This window comes from Argiope bruennichi, chromosome 7 (assembly GCF_947563725.1).
Source record: "Argiope bruennichi chromosome 7, qqArgBrue1.1, whole genome shotgun sequence".
In the NCBI taxonomy this organism is placed as follows: Eukaryota; Metazoa; Arthropoda; class Arachnida; order Araneae; family Araneidae; genus Argiope; species Argiope bruennichi.
The window spans coordinates 27,357,945-27,374,250 of record NC_079157.1 but is presented as its reverse complement, the minus strand read 5'-3'; the positions used below and the strand labels follow the sequence as shown (position 1 = coordinate 27,374,250).

Genomic DNA, 16,306 nt, shown 5'->3' with positions numbered 1-16,306 from the left:
GAACGTCATGAATGTTCGGATTTTTATTTTCAGAATTCCACCCATGGGAGTTGACCGAATCTTCTTTTCGTTAAAATAATAAAAAAGGAAGATTTGATGCTGATTATTTCTCTGCGATAAGAAGCAGTAACGGATTCTTTTACATTTAATTTTAAACTTTCTACATCTTCCTTTCCCCGCTATATAAATGAATTCAGGAAAACTCCTTTAAACATTCTTTCAATTCCGAAGAAAGTTTTTTTTTTCACTTTATTTTCTTTATTTATTTTTTGAAATATATATATATATATATATTGGTTAAAAATGTGCATAATAAAAATTTATGGAAATTACTTTTTACTGACAAATCAACTTACTTGAGTGTGAGTGTCATTTGCCTGAATAGGAATCCACCTGAAGACGCTGTCATGTTCGTCGTCATCGTCCGCTGCTCGCTTTGCTCGACTTGGTTTTTTATTTTTGTGGAAGATTTCCCAGCCACATAGATCTCCGTTATCAAAGAAGCAAGTCTCTTTCACTGAAATAATATAAAAATATGAATAAAAGAAAATTGTTTCGAAAATTATCAACTTAAGGACCCTTAACAGCTGAAACAGACCACGAAGGCAAATCGACTCTCCCTAAAGTAAGGAAAAGATTCTTAAACTTACGAGATTTTTTTGCCACAATTTTATAAGGCATTTAACCTTATAATTATGAATTTTTAAGCCAGTTAAATAATTTTCATTATTTAAAATATATTTGAAAAAGAAAACGTACATTGTCGAAGACAGAATTGCTTGCGCGCAAAGTCTTTCAGAAAATAACTTATAAACAAATGTTACAACAATTTCTTCCTAAATGGCATAACATGATAATTGTGCAAAGTGATAAATATTTTAATAAATTTACTGGAGTTATTTTACTTTTTATGTTGTTAAAACATGATAATGCCTTAAAAAACATTTTTAGCGTATTAACAAGCACTGAAAAAGAAGCATACATAATAATACTTTGATTTTGCATGCTTTTCTTCATCATGAGTGAATAAGCATGCCTGTAAAATTTCATATTGATATGATGAACCTTTTTTGTCTAATCTTGCGCACAGGTTCTGAAAACGTAGTATTGAGAAAAATGACTTCAAAGTAAACGATTTTGAGTGATAAATCAAAGGCGACCTTCCCGTTTTTGACTATATCTTTTAAACTAATTAACGTGCGCGCATGTGAATACCAAAAAAATGTTCAGAAAAGCTTTGGCTATCAAATAAACTCATAAAATGTTTTTCGAAAAATTAAAGGTTTAAAGGTCCTATAGCACCTTCAGCAAGAACATGATTTGATATCATTTTTTGAAATACAAATTGACATTTTTTAAAAATTCTAATATCTCTTGAATTTTGTATATTCATAGATGTGCGAATTTTTAAGCCAATTAATGCGTGTTATATACAATAATAATAAAAGGATGCAATAAAAATTTATTATTGTCACTTTTTTTAATTTTATGTTTATTACTATAGATTACCCAATTTTTTTGTTTAATCCTATCTCTGAGTTTCATGGTATCTTAAACTTTCCATTTGAAAGAGACCTTCATCATATACATATATCGATACAACTAAACAAATTAATAAGCAACGTCTGTTCACTTTGATCCCTTATGTATAACTTGATATTCATGACTTTAAGGAAGTGCTTTTAAAGCCCAAATTTTCAGAAGAATTGCACTTGTTCATTTCGTTATGTGCATGAACGCTTCTAATTGCATCAAATCACATGATAAGTCAACCATCTAACTCTCCGACCCGCCCTAAGGCACACGGGTTTAAACCATAAAACTGAATGACCGGACCGCCGCAACAGCAATTGGCGGGAACTGTGGTTGAGTCCTAAGGGCCGTCACCGGCCACGGTACAACCCTCCCCGAAGGAAGTACGTCCCGTCATCGATGGGAGGAGCCAGATCCCCCACCTATTAGTGTACCCTCCAGGGTGGCGAGATCCAACCACCATGCCGGAAGCATCTCATCCTCATTTCGAGGTGCCCCCCCGAGGGTCCAAATCACATGATAAAAATGGCCTCCTCATTGAGTGCAATGACATTCAAATACATTTTGTCAGAGAGAATTTTAATAAGTGATTATTCATTCAAAGAATGCAATTGATTCCAACATTAAAATAATGTAGCATTTAGAAAAACATTCGCTAGAATGATCATATTGGTAAAAATTAAAAATTAAAAAAAAAGCAATTTAGATATGTTTCTTAATATAATATATGAGGGCTTTGTTTAGCTGATATCTACTTCGGCGTAACATTCATTAATCAAAGGATGCCAAGTCGCCAATTCAAAAAGGAAGTCCGCTAATAAAGTAGCAACCATGCAATGAAAAGAAAGTAAAAATCATTATTCGAAGGCGAATCTACTCCCATTGATAGCTTGGATAACCATGCTGGCGACAACTCAAGGGGCACATAAAGGTAGATTTCAAGGCTTTGTTTATAGATTCTACAAACATTTAATTACATAAGAAAGAAAATAAATTCCATTACAATCTTACAAAACGATATAATAAAGTAAGCATGATCGTCTATCCTTAACTTGCAAAAGTGAAAGAGAAAGAAATTAAATATTTATATTAGCAAAGAAAATAATTTGAATTTCATTACAAACTTGAAACCAATTCTTGCAAATCGTGTCTAAGATAACTTTAAAAATTCGCCAAGATTAGGGGAGGACGATGAGAATAAATATATAATTGATATCATTGAATATATATATATATGTACTATTATTTGTGGTGAAGCAGGATGCAGTTTGAAGGCAATGAAGATAATTTCGTGACGTCGTTTTATTTCATTTTGAAGAAGCAGGCATATATACAAGGGATGAGCACACAGAAAAGGAATGAGGAAAAAGCTCTTGGACATTTTATCCCTGGTCTTATATAACCTATGATTTTGATAGGGAAAATACTTCTTTACAGTGCTAATGTATTATGAGATTTCGATAGGGATTTTCATTACACGGGTGGACAAGGTAGGGGAAACACAGGGAGATTTTAAAAAAGAATTTGCTTGATCAGCGGTATGTTATCTCTTCACGCGTAGTGTGGGAAAGTTAGATTTTAGTTGATTCAACAATTTAACAAAGCTTCTCTTGAATTAATTAAGTAGAGACAGTGGAATTGGATCACGAAATAAGAGAATATTTTAGAATGAAGTTACTATGGGCTAAATTAAGATGAAGTTACTATGAAAATTAATTAAATTGAAATTAGAGTTAAAATATCATTACATATATATATTTTAAATTGACGTAAAAATATTTTTTGTACAATAGTATTTCCAACATTTTCTCCAGAAAATCCCAAAACTTCAATTAATTTTGAATTAAAGTTTCAACAAAAAATGCTTAGAGAAGCGCAAAATTCTCTAAGTCAAAAGCTAAATAAACTCTAACAAAGTCAAAAGCTAAATAAACTCTAACAAAGTCAAAAGCTAAATAAACTCTAACAAAGTCAAAAGCTAAGTTAATGGCACTAAATGTTTCTAAAGTATGTTTGTACCAAACTTGCTAATTATAAGTCAAACGATTATTATATTATATTGGCTTTTGTCATTAAATAGTCTCCGATTAACAACTAAATGTTTTTTCGCTCGATGGATGTCATTATATTACTTACCACAATCAGCTTCGTCGCTGCCGTCTTTACAATCTTTTCTAAAGTCACATTTTTTATCTCCAGCAATGCATTTTCTGTCTGCGACGCACAAAAACTGAGTAGGCAAGCAACCTGTAGATGGTGTAGACGATCGTGTTGATGGTGTGGTACTATCTCCCGTGACTTCCTTTGGCGGTAATGTTGCCTCTGGATGTAACCTTTAAAAAGACATTAACACAATTTAATCTGGCTCTCTTACCTTTGAAAAATATTTCAATTCTCAATGAGTGTACTAAAACTTCAGTATTATTTTTGAATTTATGTAAGTCATGTTAATGTTAAGTTATGTTTTAACATTTGGAAATCTAAAATTCTTCTGCTATCCAATTGAAGGATTCCTTATTAGTACAGAATGCACAACAATACTGTTACAACATCTCCATGATATGGTACGTCATTTATATACCGGGTTATTATAAAAAAATGTTCCGATATATAAGACTGTAACTATTGTATCGTTCACAGAAACTGAATAAAATTTTGGTGCAAAGTATTTTAGTATGCGCGCAAGAATCATATGAAAAACATCAGTTAACCTCTAACAGTTACGATTGCAGAGATAAACAGGCTGTCAACACTGTTGATTTTCATGCCACAGGTACCATTCGAATGCTATTTATTATTTGCTTGCTATGAAGAACACGTTCCAATTTTAAAAAAGTTGGTGCTTCCACTTGAAAAATTTTGAAATTTTGTTACTGTAACCATAACTGTTAGAGGTTAACTGTTGTTTTTCTTGTGATTTTTGAACGCATACCTCAAAATACCTAGCTCCAAAATTTTTATCTGCTTCTGTGAAAGGTATAAATTCATTTATCGGGATAGTTTTTTTTTTTTTTAATAATTACCTGGTGGCATACGATTTGTAGTGCTTTTAGGGATACAAGTGTTGTTTAGATATCGCTGAAACGCAAATAAATTCATTTAAAGAAAAACAGGTAGTTATTACATTGGATATATCATGGGTATCTTAAAAATGGTTTAATTAAAGTTAGATTGAGCCTTGTTAAAACCGTAACCACAAATTTAAGCGCTTGGGAAGAGCTAATTTTTTTTAAATAAAATATAATCAATAATTTTATGCTTAATATTATTGTGTATAAAAAATATACTCACATAAAAAATTTTCTGAAAATTATATGTCTTTGAAAATACATCCAATGTTATTGTATTTAAAATAATAACACAGCTCTTTAAAAAATTATAATGAAATATTCCTTAAAATCACGTTCTATGATGTGATGAAAAACGGAATTGATGAACTTCAATGATAATAGACATCATAATTCAGTTAACTATTTTAATAATAGCTATGAAAGTAGCATCTATTAAACACCTCATTTAAGATTTTTCTAATTAATGGCCTTTGTATTATCATTATAAACTCGATGGATATAAAATTACAAACCCTAAGAATAACATTACTTTTAACGCATTTGATTGTTAAATAAATTACAAACCCTAAGAATAACATTACTTTTAACGCATTTAATTGTTAAATAAATTACAAACCCTAAGAAGAACATTACTTTTAACGCATTTGATTGTTAAATAAATTACAAACCCTAAGAATAACATTACTTTTAACGCATTTAATTGTTAAATAAATTACAAACCCTAAGAAGAACATTACTTTTAACGCATTTGATTGTTAAATAAATTACAAACCCTAAGAAGAACATTACTTTTAACGCATTTAATTGTTAAATAAATTACAAACCCTAAGAATAACATTACTTTTAACGCATTTGATTGTTAAATATTTTTTTTTAAATTCAAAATTGAAATGAAATTTGTATATTAAATTCATATGTCCTCTTGAATAAAAGCATCCTTGGGATACAGCTTCAGTAGAATAAGACGACTCTGATTAAAGTAGTTTATATTAATTTTTTACACCAATATCAAATATTTATACATTAAACGAAATGCACTACTTTTGGATAAAATCTCTGGAAATAAAATAATCATGATAAATTACTGTAATTACAATAAAAAAGAAATATAACGTCAAATTTTGCTTACTTGCATCCTTGTGAGAAAGAAATATCATCCATGGCAATCAGGTCATTGTTGATTCCTGCTTTGCCTTCTATAATGATTTGGAATGGCACCGTTTCATTGAGACCCACAGTTCCTCTCATCCAGAAATTTCCAACTTCTCCTGTTTGTCTCCATATTCGCTTATAATCCTTGGCATCTTTATCTTTTATGGTCGTGTAGATGTTCAGTTGGTTCACATTCTTTCCGTACATGAAGTAATAGAATCTCATTTGGCATTCTCCCTTGGCTACACTGTACATTACATCTGATATCAGCCGTGCCTTTTCATTCAAACCACCAGAATAGCCTTTCGACATGGCAATGTAGCGACCGTTTTTATTAGCCAGCGTGTGATCGTAAGGTGGACCGATTCTCGCAGAGGAATGGGATGGCGTTAATCCTTTTTTTATTTCCCAGTTAAGTGGCGCGGAATCATCTGTGAATTGTTTGAAAATACCAAATGTATTGTTTTCAAAATCTACTGTAATAAATTCCTTGTCTGCGCAACCGTCTTCATCTGTAGCATCGCCGCAATCATCTGTTAAATCGCAGACTCTTGACTCATCAATGCAAGCTCTGCTAACTGGGCAGCGGAATCCTAGGCATATATCGTCTGATCTCTTCGGAAGTGCACAGTTTAAGAATTCGATGTCATCAATGGCTAAGAAATCTGATCTATAGAAACCACCTCTTTTATTGAAGCTTATAGAGAAATTGTTTTGTCGGCCGATTCCAAATGTTTCAAGTGTCCAAGTGTTAGAAGGAACGATATCAACCATATTTGTTGTTTCATCGCCACTTGTAATCGAAATGACAGGTTTAAAATATGTCGTTTTAAGTACATACCAAACAGAAAATTTACATGGTGAAGCACATTTTGCAAACAAAGGACTTTTGAATTCATCTACGGGGCCAGTTTTGGTATCGAGGCTTGTGTGGATAATTACATATGAGCCCAGGCTAGTATTTGTTGTTTTGTCTACCTTTGGAGCCACTGGAGATATATTCTTAGCATCTTCTGCGATTGTAACATTTATTTCTACTCCATCACCTCTTCTCGTGAGAGACTGCCAACCACATATTGATCCACTTTCGAAGTCACATATTGCTGGACAATCTTTTTCATCTCCACCAAGAGGGCAATCAGTTTTGAAGTCACACACAACATCCATCGGCCTGCACGAATTATCCTCACAGGTGAACTGTCCTCTTTTATCACAGATACCTTTAGGTTGGATGGTTGGCAATGGTGTAGTAATTACGGTATATACAGGGATGCATTCTGGAGTAAAAGATGTATCGTCGATAGCAACTTCTCCTTTTCTGCCAGAACTAGGGATGCCTTCAATGACAGCATGGAAATTGAATTTATTTGTCAACGAGACTTCTGCTCTCTGCCATTCATCCCCTTGGGAACCATAAAACTTAGCAAGCTCGATAGATTTAGAGCCATCGGCCTCTTGAACACGGACAGAGATTCTGCTTGTATAAGAAGCATACAAATGATACCAGAATCTTAGTTTGCATTTTCCAGAAGTGTCAGCCATGAATGGAGTACTGAAAAGTTTTGGAGTTTTCCAAAGATAGTAAATACTTTCTCTTGAAACCATCAGGAAGTAACCAGTTTCATCATTTTTGGTATGATCTCTGTCCGGACCAGTACCTTCTGCAAGTTGTGCTCCTGATGTTCGTTTCCATAGCACATCAGCCTTAGTATCCTGGGTCCAAGTACACCATCCTTTCTCAAAATCACATCTCTCTAAGTAATCTGTGCAGTTTATTTCATCTGAACGATCAGAGCAATCGTCGCTGAGATCACAAACTAAAGAGCTGTTAATGCATTCTTTATTATCGCACATAAATTCGGTGTTGGGAGCGCATTTTCTTTTTTCTGGAGGAGCACAGTCTACAAATTTAATATCATCGATTGCTATATCTCCTTTACTGAAGGCATTCGAAGCTATGAAATCCAAATGCCAGCCGGGATCTCTTCTATTAATGCTAACAGTTGCATTTTGCCAATTTTGTCCCTGATCTGAAACTTCTTCCCATAACATCACGTCTTTCAAGTCTTTGGTCTGCAGTTGCAATTTTAGAGAAACTTCATCATCCGTTATTCCAGACATAAAGAAATAGAAAATTACTTTACAACTTGCAGCTGCCTGTTGGAAATTGACGGATCTCAAGTAAGAAGAACTGGATACTGTTCCTGTGTTTTCTTTGCTCACATACATATAATAGCCTTTTCCAGAGACGTCAGATGTCAGTCCATTAGAACCTGTTTTACCCTTCCTTCTTACCCATCTTCTTCCTATGGAATTTCTCCACCCACAAGTAGGGTTTGTGTCATCATCAAAATTGCAGGTACCGCATTTGGCTTCGTCGGCATAATCGGAACAATCGGGGACAAAATCACATACTTTTTCACTGTCGATACAACGCTTGTCAGCTTTGCATAGGAACTGTCCTGCATTGCATTTTTCTTCTGGTTCTTCTGTTGGATCTATAATACTTAAAGGAAGAGTTTTGTTTGACACAACACAGCCTGATGTAAATGAAACATCATCCACGGCCCATCCTCCTGATGGTTTCTCCCTACCTATTCGAGTTTCAACAATAATTTCAAATGGTTCTTTGATATCTCCTAAAGGTAATACGACTTTTTCATAAAATTGTCCGGGCGGTTCTCGGGTCGTAAATATTACTTTCCAAACATTAATTTCGTCTCTTCGAGCATAAACAGTTAAGGATCCTATATCTTTCATCTGATCGTATTTAGTTGAATTATATATAGTACCATAGGTGTAGAAAAATCTGAATTTGCACGAACTATCAGCGGCTTCCATAACTTTCGACGCCATTCTTGCCACACTTCCTCTAACGTATCCATTACCGAAGTACAAAAATTTTCCATTTGCTGAATTTCTTGTGTGATCACGAGTAACTAGAACCTTATTGTACCATGAAGTAGGGTTTGGTTTCGCTAATTGCCACATGTAGTCCGTTTCGGGAGCTCGCTTCCAGCCACAGTAATTATTGCCTTCAAAATCACATCTTCCAGGATATACATCACAAGTGGCCAGGAGTCTATTTTCATCGGAATAGTCGCCACAATCATCGACAAAATCGCACACAAGATCTTTAGGTATGCAGTTTCCATTTTGACATAAATATTGGTCTTCCTTGCATTCCTTAGTTTCTGTAGTTCTTGGAATGTAGCAGTTTTCGAATTCTAGATCATCAATAGCAATGACACCTGTTGCTGATTCTCTTTTTCCAACAATTCCCACTCTAAACCTGTTCTGTACTCTGCCAACGATAACTTCAGCTCTTCTCCAAGATTTCTCATGGTCTCCTTCTAAACGGAAAATCTCAGTAGTTGACGTTTGATGTCCTGAATCTAAATATACATAAAGAGCTTCAGTGTCCCACAAACCATAGAAATAATACCAGAAGAACATGCGACATGAGGCTGCAGACTGTATAAGCAGAGGACTGTTGAAGTGAGCTTCAGCCTTATATAACCAACGCTGCAATATATTCACCTTCATGTAATAACCTTGACCTGATACTCCTTTTGTATGATCGACATCTGGTATTTCAGTATAGTTAGCAAGGGTACGATTCCAGGCTGCTTCGTTATTTGTAGCTTGAGATCTCCAGTTGCAAGGTTGAGGCTCATCTGCTTCGAAGTCGCAGCTAGTACCACAGTCTTTTTCATCACTTCCATCCTCGCAATCGTTGTAAAAGTCACATCTAAAGTCATCCGAGATATGATTTTGACCATCTTCACACGTGAAGTCGGGCTTTCTGTCCTCTATTGGTTTACATTCTCCTTCGTATACTGTGATGTCATCTAGAGCTATGAAAGTGTTTTTCCTGTAAAAAATTATAAACAGAAAAATGAGAGAGAGAGCTACAATAATTATTTCAGAATTATTCATTCCTATAACGATTTACAAAAATCTATTTTTTGATGATTTTAAATATCAGCTTGCATTTCAATGCATTCAATTTATATAAAACATCATTCATAATTTCCTTAATACTCGAAGCACGCTTGGTTTACAATCAAAACCTTGAGATAAATAGTATAATAAAGAATGTTTAAATATAGCATTTCTTTAGTTTATAAATTAAATACTGTATTCAAAAATTTGAAAAATCAGAAGAAACTCTCAGACGCTTGTTTCTTCATATTTTAATTTATGGTAACCATTGCTCTTCATTCATTAATTAAAAGGCTAAATTTATTATTGATAGGTGTTTGCTCTAAGTCTAAAAACACCTAAATATTATTTAAAACAGATAAATTATTTTACCATGAAAAAATTTTAAAAATACTTATTACTTAACAATAACAATCCTTTTTTTAACCTAATATTGTTCACCTAATTGCTCTTGCTATCTGGTGGGACTTATAATAACTAGATTTTGATTATAACAAAATGATGCCATATAAATAAATTAATTAATCCATAATTTTTCAATCGTATTTAATTAAAATCAGTGTGATGAATTAAGATATTATACACATTTACTCACGTTGTAGTCAGCTGAGCTTCGAAGATGATTTGATATTTTCCTTCACCCTCGTCTTGGTCAATCTGGACTTGTTCGTTGTTCCATCTGCCGAGTTTTTCTTGCGTGAAGTGCTGCAGTTCTACGATTTCGTCGGTGGCATCATTGTACATGGAGACAGTCAGAGCGCCATCGAAGTTGGTTCCGTTTCGGTAATTCCAGTAGTTGATGCAACGTTTTATGGCAGGTTGGAAATAGGGCGACATGAGTCGAGCGGGCTTGGGAATCGATTGCCAGTCGTTCAAAACATGGGCGTACAGGTAGATTCCAAATTGATTGCCGAATGTAACATCAGTTTCAGGACCAGCCTCTGTGATTTCGCCAGATCCTCTCATCCAATCTAGGTCAGCGTCTGGGTCGTTGAACCATAAGCACATGTCATCCTCAAAATTGCAGGAACCGATTGGTGGACATTCAGTTTTCACGGATATATCGTCCAAAGCAATTAATCCTTTTGAATACGCCGAGCCTGTTGTTACCTAATAGGATATAAAATAATACTTCATCAAAAGCATGCATTCAACAATTATTATTGTTTTATTTTTGAAGAAAATTGCTGCTTCCATATTGGTGAGTATGGAATATTGCTTCCTCTTGACTCAAGTATCTTAAAAATTGTTAGGAAAAATTCTTCAATTACTCATACATTTTTTATGTTTATCTGGCATAATTTTTTAAGACTTTCTTTTCTATTTATTTGTTTTCATCAAGTCAAACATTTTATTTCAATATAAAATTGGCAAATAGTTTAATATATAAGTTCTGAATTATAAATGATAATGCAGCGATTTTTTTATTCCAAAATGACTCTATTTGTCTCAACCGAAAAGTCAATTTTTTAAAACAATTTTATTTAACTTAAATTGTATTGAATTTGTAAATAGAATCAGTTTTTAACCGATTACTCCCTAATAGGCCCCACTCCCCTATGAAGGCCTGTATCAGATCGCAGTATAATTTTGGTTTAATTCTGCGGCATAATTAGAAAAGGGCTAATAGGACGCTTGGCCTCCGCACCATTACAACTGCTGATTTGCTAAAGGTGAGTGGACTTCTTGAACTCAAGAATCGTAACTTCTAGGAAGTACAGCTTAGTAAAGAAATAGCTTGGCGATAATATTACTTAGCAGTCACTATAACAAGAAGTTCAAAACTGTGCTGTTTCTCTAGATTTCGATGAATTTCCAGATTTCAGAGCTCCTGAATTCAGAAAACATATTTTTGGCATTATATCTGTCTGTCGGTTGAATTGTGAACCCGAAAACTCAAAAAAGTTTTGAACCATATGGCCAAAATTTGGTAAATGAATTTTATACGAAATCTGTAGATTACTGTCAACTTGTAAGCGAAATCTTCTCAGAGAAAGTTTGTCTGTCCGGTCGTCCAAATATAAATTAACACGATTATTATAAAACAAAGAGAACTAATATAAAATTTGATAAATAGATTTAGCATCTAAAATGCAGATACCATTCTAATTTGGAGCTAAAGTTGTCTCTGGGTTGACCATCTGTCTATCTGCATTTTCACAGGCATGCAAACGCGATAAATTAAATATATGAAATATTGCATGCGATTTAGTGTTTACAATTGTAGTTCTTTGTCAGATTTTGGTTTCAATCGGTGGAAACAGCGTGTATAAAGCACAAATTCGATTTTCGGGTCCTATTAACCGTATACCAAAGGCTAATTTCTCAAAATATCGCCAAGGATCACATGATAAATTCAGTAAAAATAATAAATTCACGCCAATCAATATTTTGTACGCATTCGTAGTTTAGTTTTACCCAATTCCACAATTTTATTCGATGGGAAGGAGATGACATCTTTATTACAGAGTATGCGAGAATGTTTTGGGAAGACCCTCCCAATTGGTTATTACTACATTATTTATTACTATATTATTTTATAACTACAAGAAAACCCATTGTTTTCGATTTATTCAAAATAATTCGCTTATTATATTTAAAAGTGTGCAAAAGAATTTCTTTTTAAGAAGTTGTTCTCTGAGGAGAAAAAAGAAATTCTATATAACATACCTGGAATATGTAACTGTAGTCTATGGGAAGTTTTTGATCGATCGTGACTTCTGATGCATGCCAAAACTGAGTGTTATCGCCGTCTTCTTTCCATTTCGATGTTTTTGTATCTCCATTCCTTAGTAGAACTTCCAGTGTTCCAACATCAATTCCGTAAAGGTAGTACCAAAATCGCATGCACTTTTTCTCTGGTTTATAAAGGGAGCTTTCAAGTCTTGCTACTTTACCTTTAGTAACTCTCTCTTTTGGATCAACATAGAAGTAATTTCCTAGCATAGTTCCGTAGGTGTGGTCAACATCTGGTCCATTGGTTCGCGAACCATTTCCTCGTTTCCACTGGAAATCGCTCTCTGGATCACGAGTGAAGCCACAGTAGTCGTGCTCCACATCACAGAAATCAAGAGGTGGACAGTCTCCTTCGTTCAATGAGAAATCATCCAAGGAAATATCTCCATACCATGTTCCATCCCCTTCCACCATTATTTTAAAGAAGTAGGTTTTGATAATATATGCTTGTCCATATTTCCAATCAGGACCTTGAGATTTTGATCTATACCAGATTGTTTCAACTTTGTCTTCATCGTGGAAATCCTGCACTTTCACATACAAAGAACCTGGGTCATTTCCATACATGTGATACCAAAACTTAAAGCAAACTCCTGAATTTGGATCAAAACCATCTTGGCTAAAGAGCCTGGCTTTTGCGAAAAATGATCTTTTTGAAGCATCATTCAGAGTTAAATAATGTCCACTGGTTGATAAAGTCGTGTGATCAGTTCTCGGGCGAGTTAATTTTTTCTCTGCGTGTCCAACAACTAGATCCCATTTTGCTGCATTTTGGTCTGGGTCATTTTCCCAAAGGCACAAATCAGCTTCAAAGGTACAATCGAATTTGCTAGGAGGATACTCAGTTGTGGTAGTGGGTGGAGAAATAGTTGTAGTTATTTGTTGACCACAGACAGATTTTGTTAAGGACAAATCATCTATTGCTATACCACGATGAGTGACATTGTCTTGTGCAGTGCTCGTGAATGCGGTAAGACCTATTTGGAAGAAATCTCCAGCATCTGGGACAGAAATATTTGTTTCAATTTTAATCCAGGTGTCTGACATGACATCAGCCGATTTAATTTCTGTCTGATCCACCCATCCCTCTCCAACTATTGACTGTTCTATTAGTAAGGATGTGTTAACTGTATTGAACATATTATACCAGAGAGATAAACAATAATCAGGGTAAATTTCTAAGTCTTCGCTGGCAAGCATTGATCTGGAATCTGCCTTAAGTCCTGTCAAAAGAGCATACATATAGTGACCTTGGGCAGTCGCTGTGCTGTGATCTACTGCGGGTCCTTTACCTTGGTTAACATCAAGGCCGGTTCTTCTTATCCAATCGACATCAGCAAATGCATCGGCATTAATCCACCCGCAGGTATCTATTTCAAAATTACATGAGCCGGGATCTGAACAAGATCCATGTGTTACGTGGATATCATCCAGGGCTATGTATCCAATTGGACCTTCACCTGTTTGTGCCTCGATTGCGATATAAAAGCTAGGAAGCGATTTCATTGTAACTCGGCCAAGTTTCCACCCTCCTGCATGATCACCTGATCTTTTCCACAAACTCTTCAAATTATCTAGTCTACCTTCTTGGGTTGTTCTTTGATAAACAGCTAAAGTACCAATATCATTTCCAAACATATTGTACCAGAACTTTACACACATTTCTCCGTAATTATCATACATCGGACTTTCAAGTCTTGCTAAATCTCCTCTCCTTTTGTATGGCATATATATGAAATAACCGAATTCTGAGCCAGTAGTATGATCAACATTTGGTTTTTCATCACTCCAGTTTCCACTGCCTTGAGTCCGGTTAAAACCAGCTAAACCTTCAAAAGTTGCATTCCATCCGCACCAATTTTGTTCAAAGTCACAATAAGCTGTTCGAGGGCATGGTCCATCAGTCATCTTGAAATCGTCTACAGCAATGATATTTTGAGATCCCCAACCTGCAAATGCGGAAATTCTTATGGTATAGTCTCTAACAGATATAATCTCGACTTCTCCAAATTTCCATTGGTTACCCTGATTCCTAGTGCGAGTCCATTGTCTCCTCCACGACCAATAATAACTTGTATCGATTCCCAGAGTTCCAATATGCTGACCGTACATGTGATACCAGAATGAAAAACAGCTGTATTCAGGGTAATTCATTGGCAAAGTTGGACTTACAATTTGAGCTGTTCCATAATATCCTGCATTTGTATTGTCAGTATATAAATAGTATCCATGTCCTGTTGTATGATCGGAAGTAGGGCCTGTGAAATTTTTCTCGGTAGTGCCTTTAGTACGCTTCCATCTTGCCGCGGTATTAGCAACCGGCTTCCAGAAACAAAAACCATCGTGGAAGTTATCGTCATCAAAATCACAGTCTACTAAGAGCTCTTTCGGGTTGCAATTAATAAAAGATATTTCATCAATGGCCACGATTTTATCGTCTGTATTCCACCAGCTCCAATTAGGTTTGCTACTAAATCTGACTTTAGATCCTTTGTAGGTTGCTTCGGGTACTTTGACTTCAACTAGCTGCCATCCCTTCTGGAACGAGCTAGGCATAGTCCAGATTTTGAGAAAGTTTGAGTAATAGTAATTGCCTGTTTTGTGTTCAACGTAAAAGTTTCCTGCATTACTTGGGTTAACATTTAGCCAAAACGCCATGACGCAATGAGAGGAAGTTACTGGAAGAGCAGGGCTGACCAACAAAGCAGGATCGTTGTAATATCCCCAGCCTTCTGTCACATAAGCAAATGATCCACTGGAGGAGTTCAAATGGTCTGTCTTAGGTCCAAACTCATCGTCTTCGGAAGCAACTCTTCTTTTCCATTCGTACCTACCGGGACTCTCGTTTTGCCATCCACAAAGATCTTGTTCAAACGAGCAAGGTCCACAGTTCTTTTCATCTGATTTATCAGCACAGTCGGGTGTAAAATCGCACACTTTTGACTTTGGTATGCACAGAGGTTGCCCCGTGATACATTTGAATTCGCTATCCTTGCATGGAGATTTTGTTGGGAGAGGAGTTGGAATAGGTGTTGGGAGATCGTCTGTGTAACGTTTACAGCCTTTGGTAAGAGACAGATCATCGATTGCGATAATGGAGCCAGTGACGTTTCCAGGATTTCCTTCGATGATGTAATGATAGGGAGTAGAGCTTCTGACGTTCACGATGCCTCGGTTCCATTTCTGACCCATAGAACCCACTTCGTTAAATCTTTCTTTCCAGTTCCATCCATCTTTTTCTGTTTCTGTGTAAACTTTTAAGTTTGCATCTTCAGCCCCATGCATGTAGTAGTAGAATCGTAGTGAGCAGTAGGTTTCACCACTAACTTGATAATTTGGACTATGGTAGTATGATGTGTAATATTTATTATCGTTATAGTACCGTTTCAAACTTAAGAATTTTCCGACAGCATCTATTCCTTTAGTGTGGTCAACAAGTGGTCCGGAATTGGATCTGCCTCTAGAAGAAGAGGCATAAGCGGTATTCCAATAGTTTCTGAAAAGAGAAAGAAAGAGAAATAAAATTAATTAGAATTTAAAAAAAATTAAATTTTGGAAATTTAAAATTTTTGATCGTTTCAATAGATGTGGCTTCAATGATATCTACATAGAAATAATTATGGCTATATAAAAACCGATAAAAATGTTTATTCATTTATTTCAAGATTTTTATTTCCTTAATAGTCTTGTTTTATCTAAACATTATTCTTATACTCTTCATTAGCATTTTACCTTCTTCTATACAAAATGGGGGGGGGGGGAGCCTTGGAATCGTCAAAAAATACGAATTCTAGATTTTGATGAATTTCCACCTTTCAAATCTCTTTGAATAGAAAAAACGTATTTTCGGAATTGTGTCCAGCTATCTC

At 35.0% G+C, this 16,306-nt stretch overlaps 1 protein-coding gene across 2 annotated transcripts in view; it reads right to left on the bottom strand.

Annotated features, from left to right (window-relative positions):
* The window catches only part of LOC129975025 (MAM and LDL-receptor class A domain-containing protein 1-like), a 170,514-nt gene that overhangs the window by 33,438 nt on the left and 120,770 nt on the right, over positions 1-16,306 (bottom strand). The window contains exons 63-68 of one of the 2 annotated variants that reach the window (XM_056087888.1): positions 12,372-15,933; positions 10,297-10,811; positions 5,734-9,630; positions 3,670-3,866; positions 2,415-2,492; positions 357-517 (exon numbers count right to left, since the gene is read on the bottom strand). In XM_056087888.1, coding sequence (XP_055943863.1) covers positions 357-517; positions 2,415-2,492; positions 3,670-3,866; positions 5,734-9,630; positions 10,297-10,811; positions 12,372-15,933 — 8,410 coding nt within the window. The remainder of the gene's footprint in view (positions 1-356; positions 518-2,414; positions 2,493-3,669; positions 3,867-5,733; positions 9,631-10,296; positions 10,812-12,371; positions 15,934-16,306) is intronic. The other variant, XM_056087889.1, reaches the window with a different exon arrangement.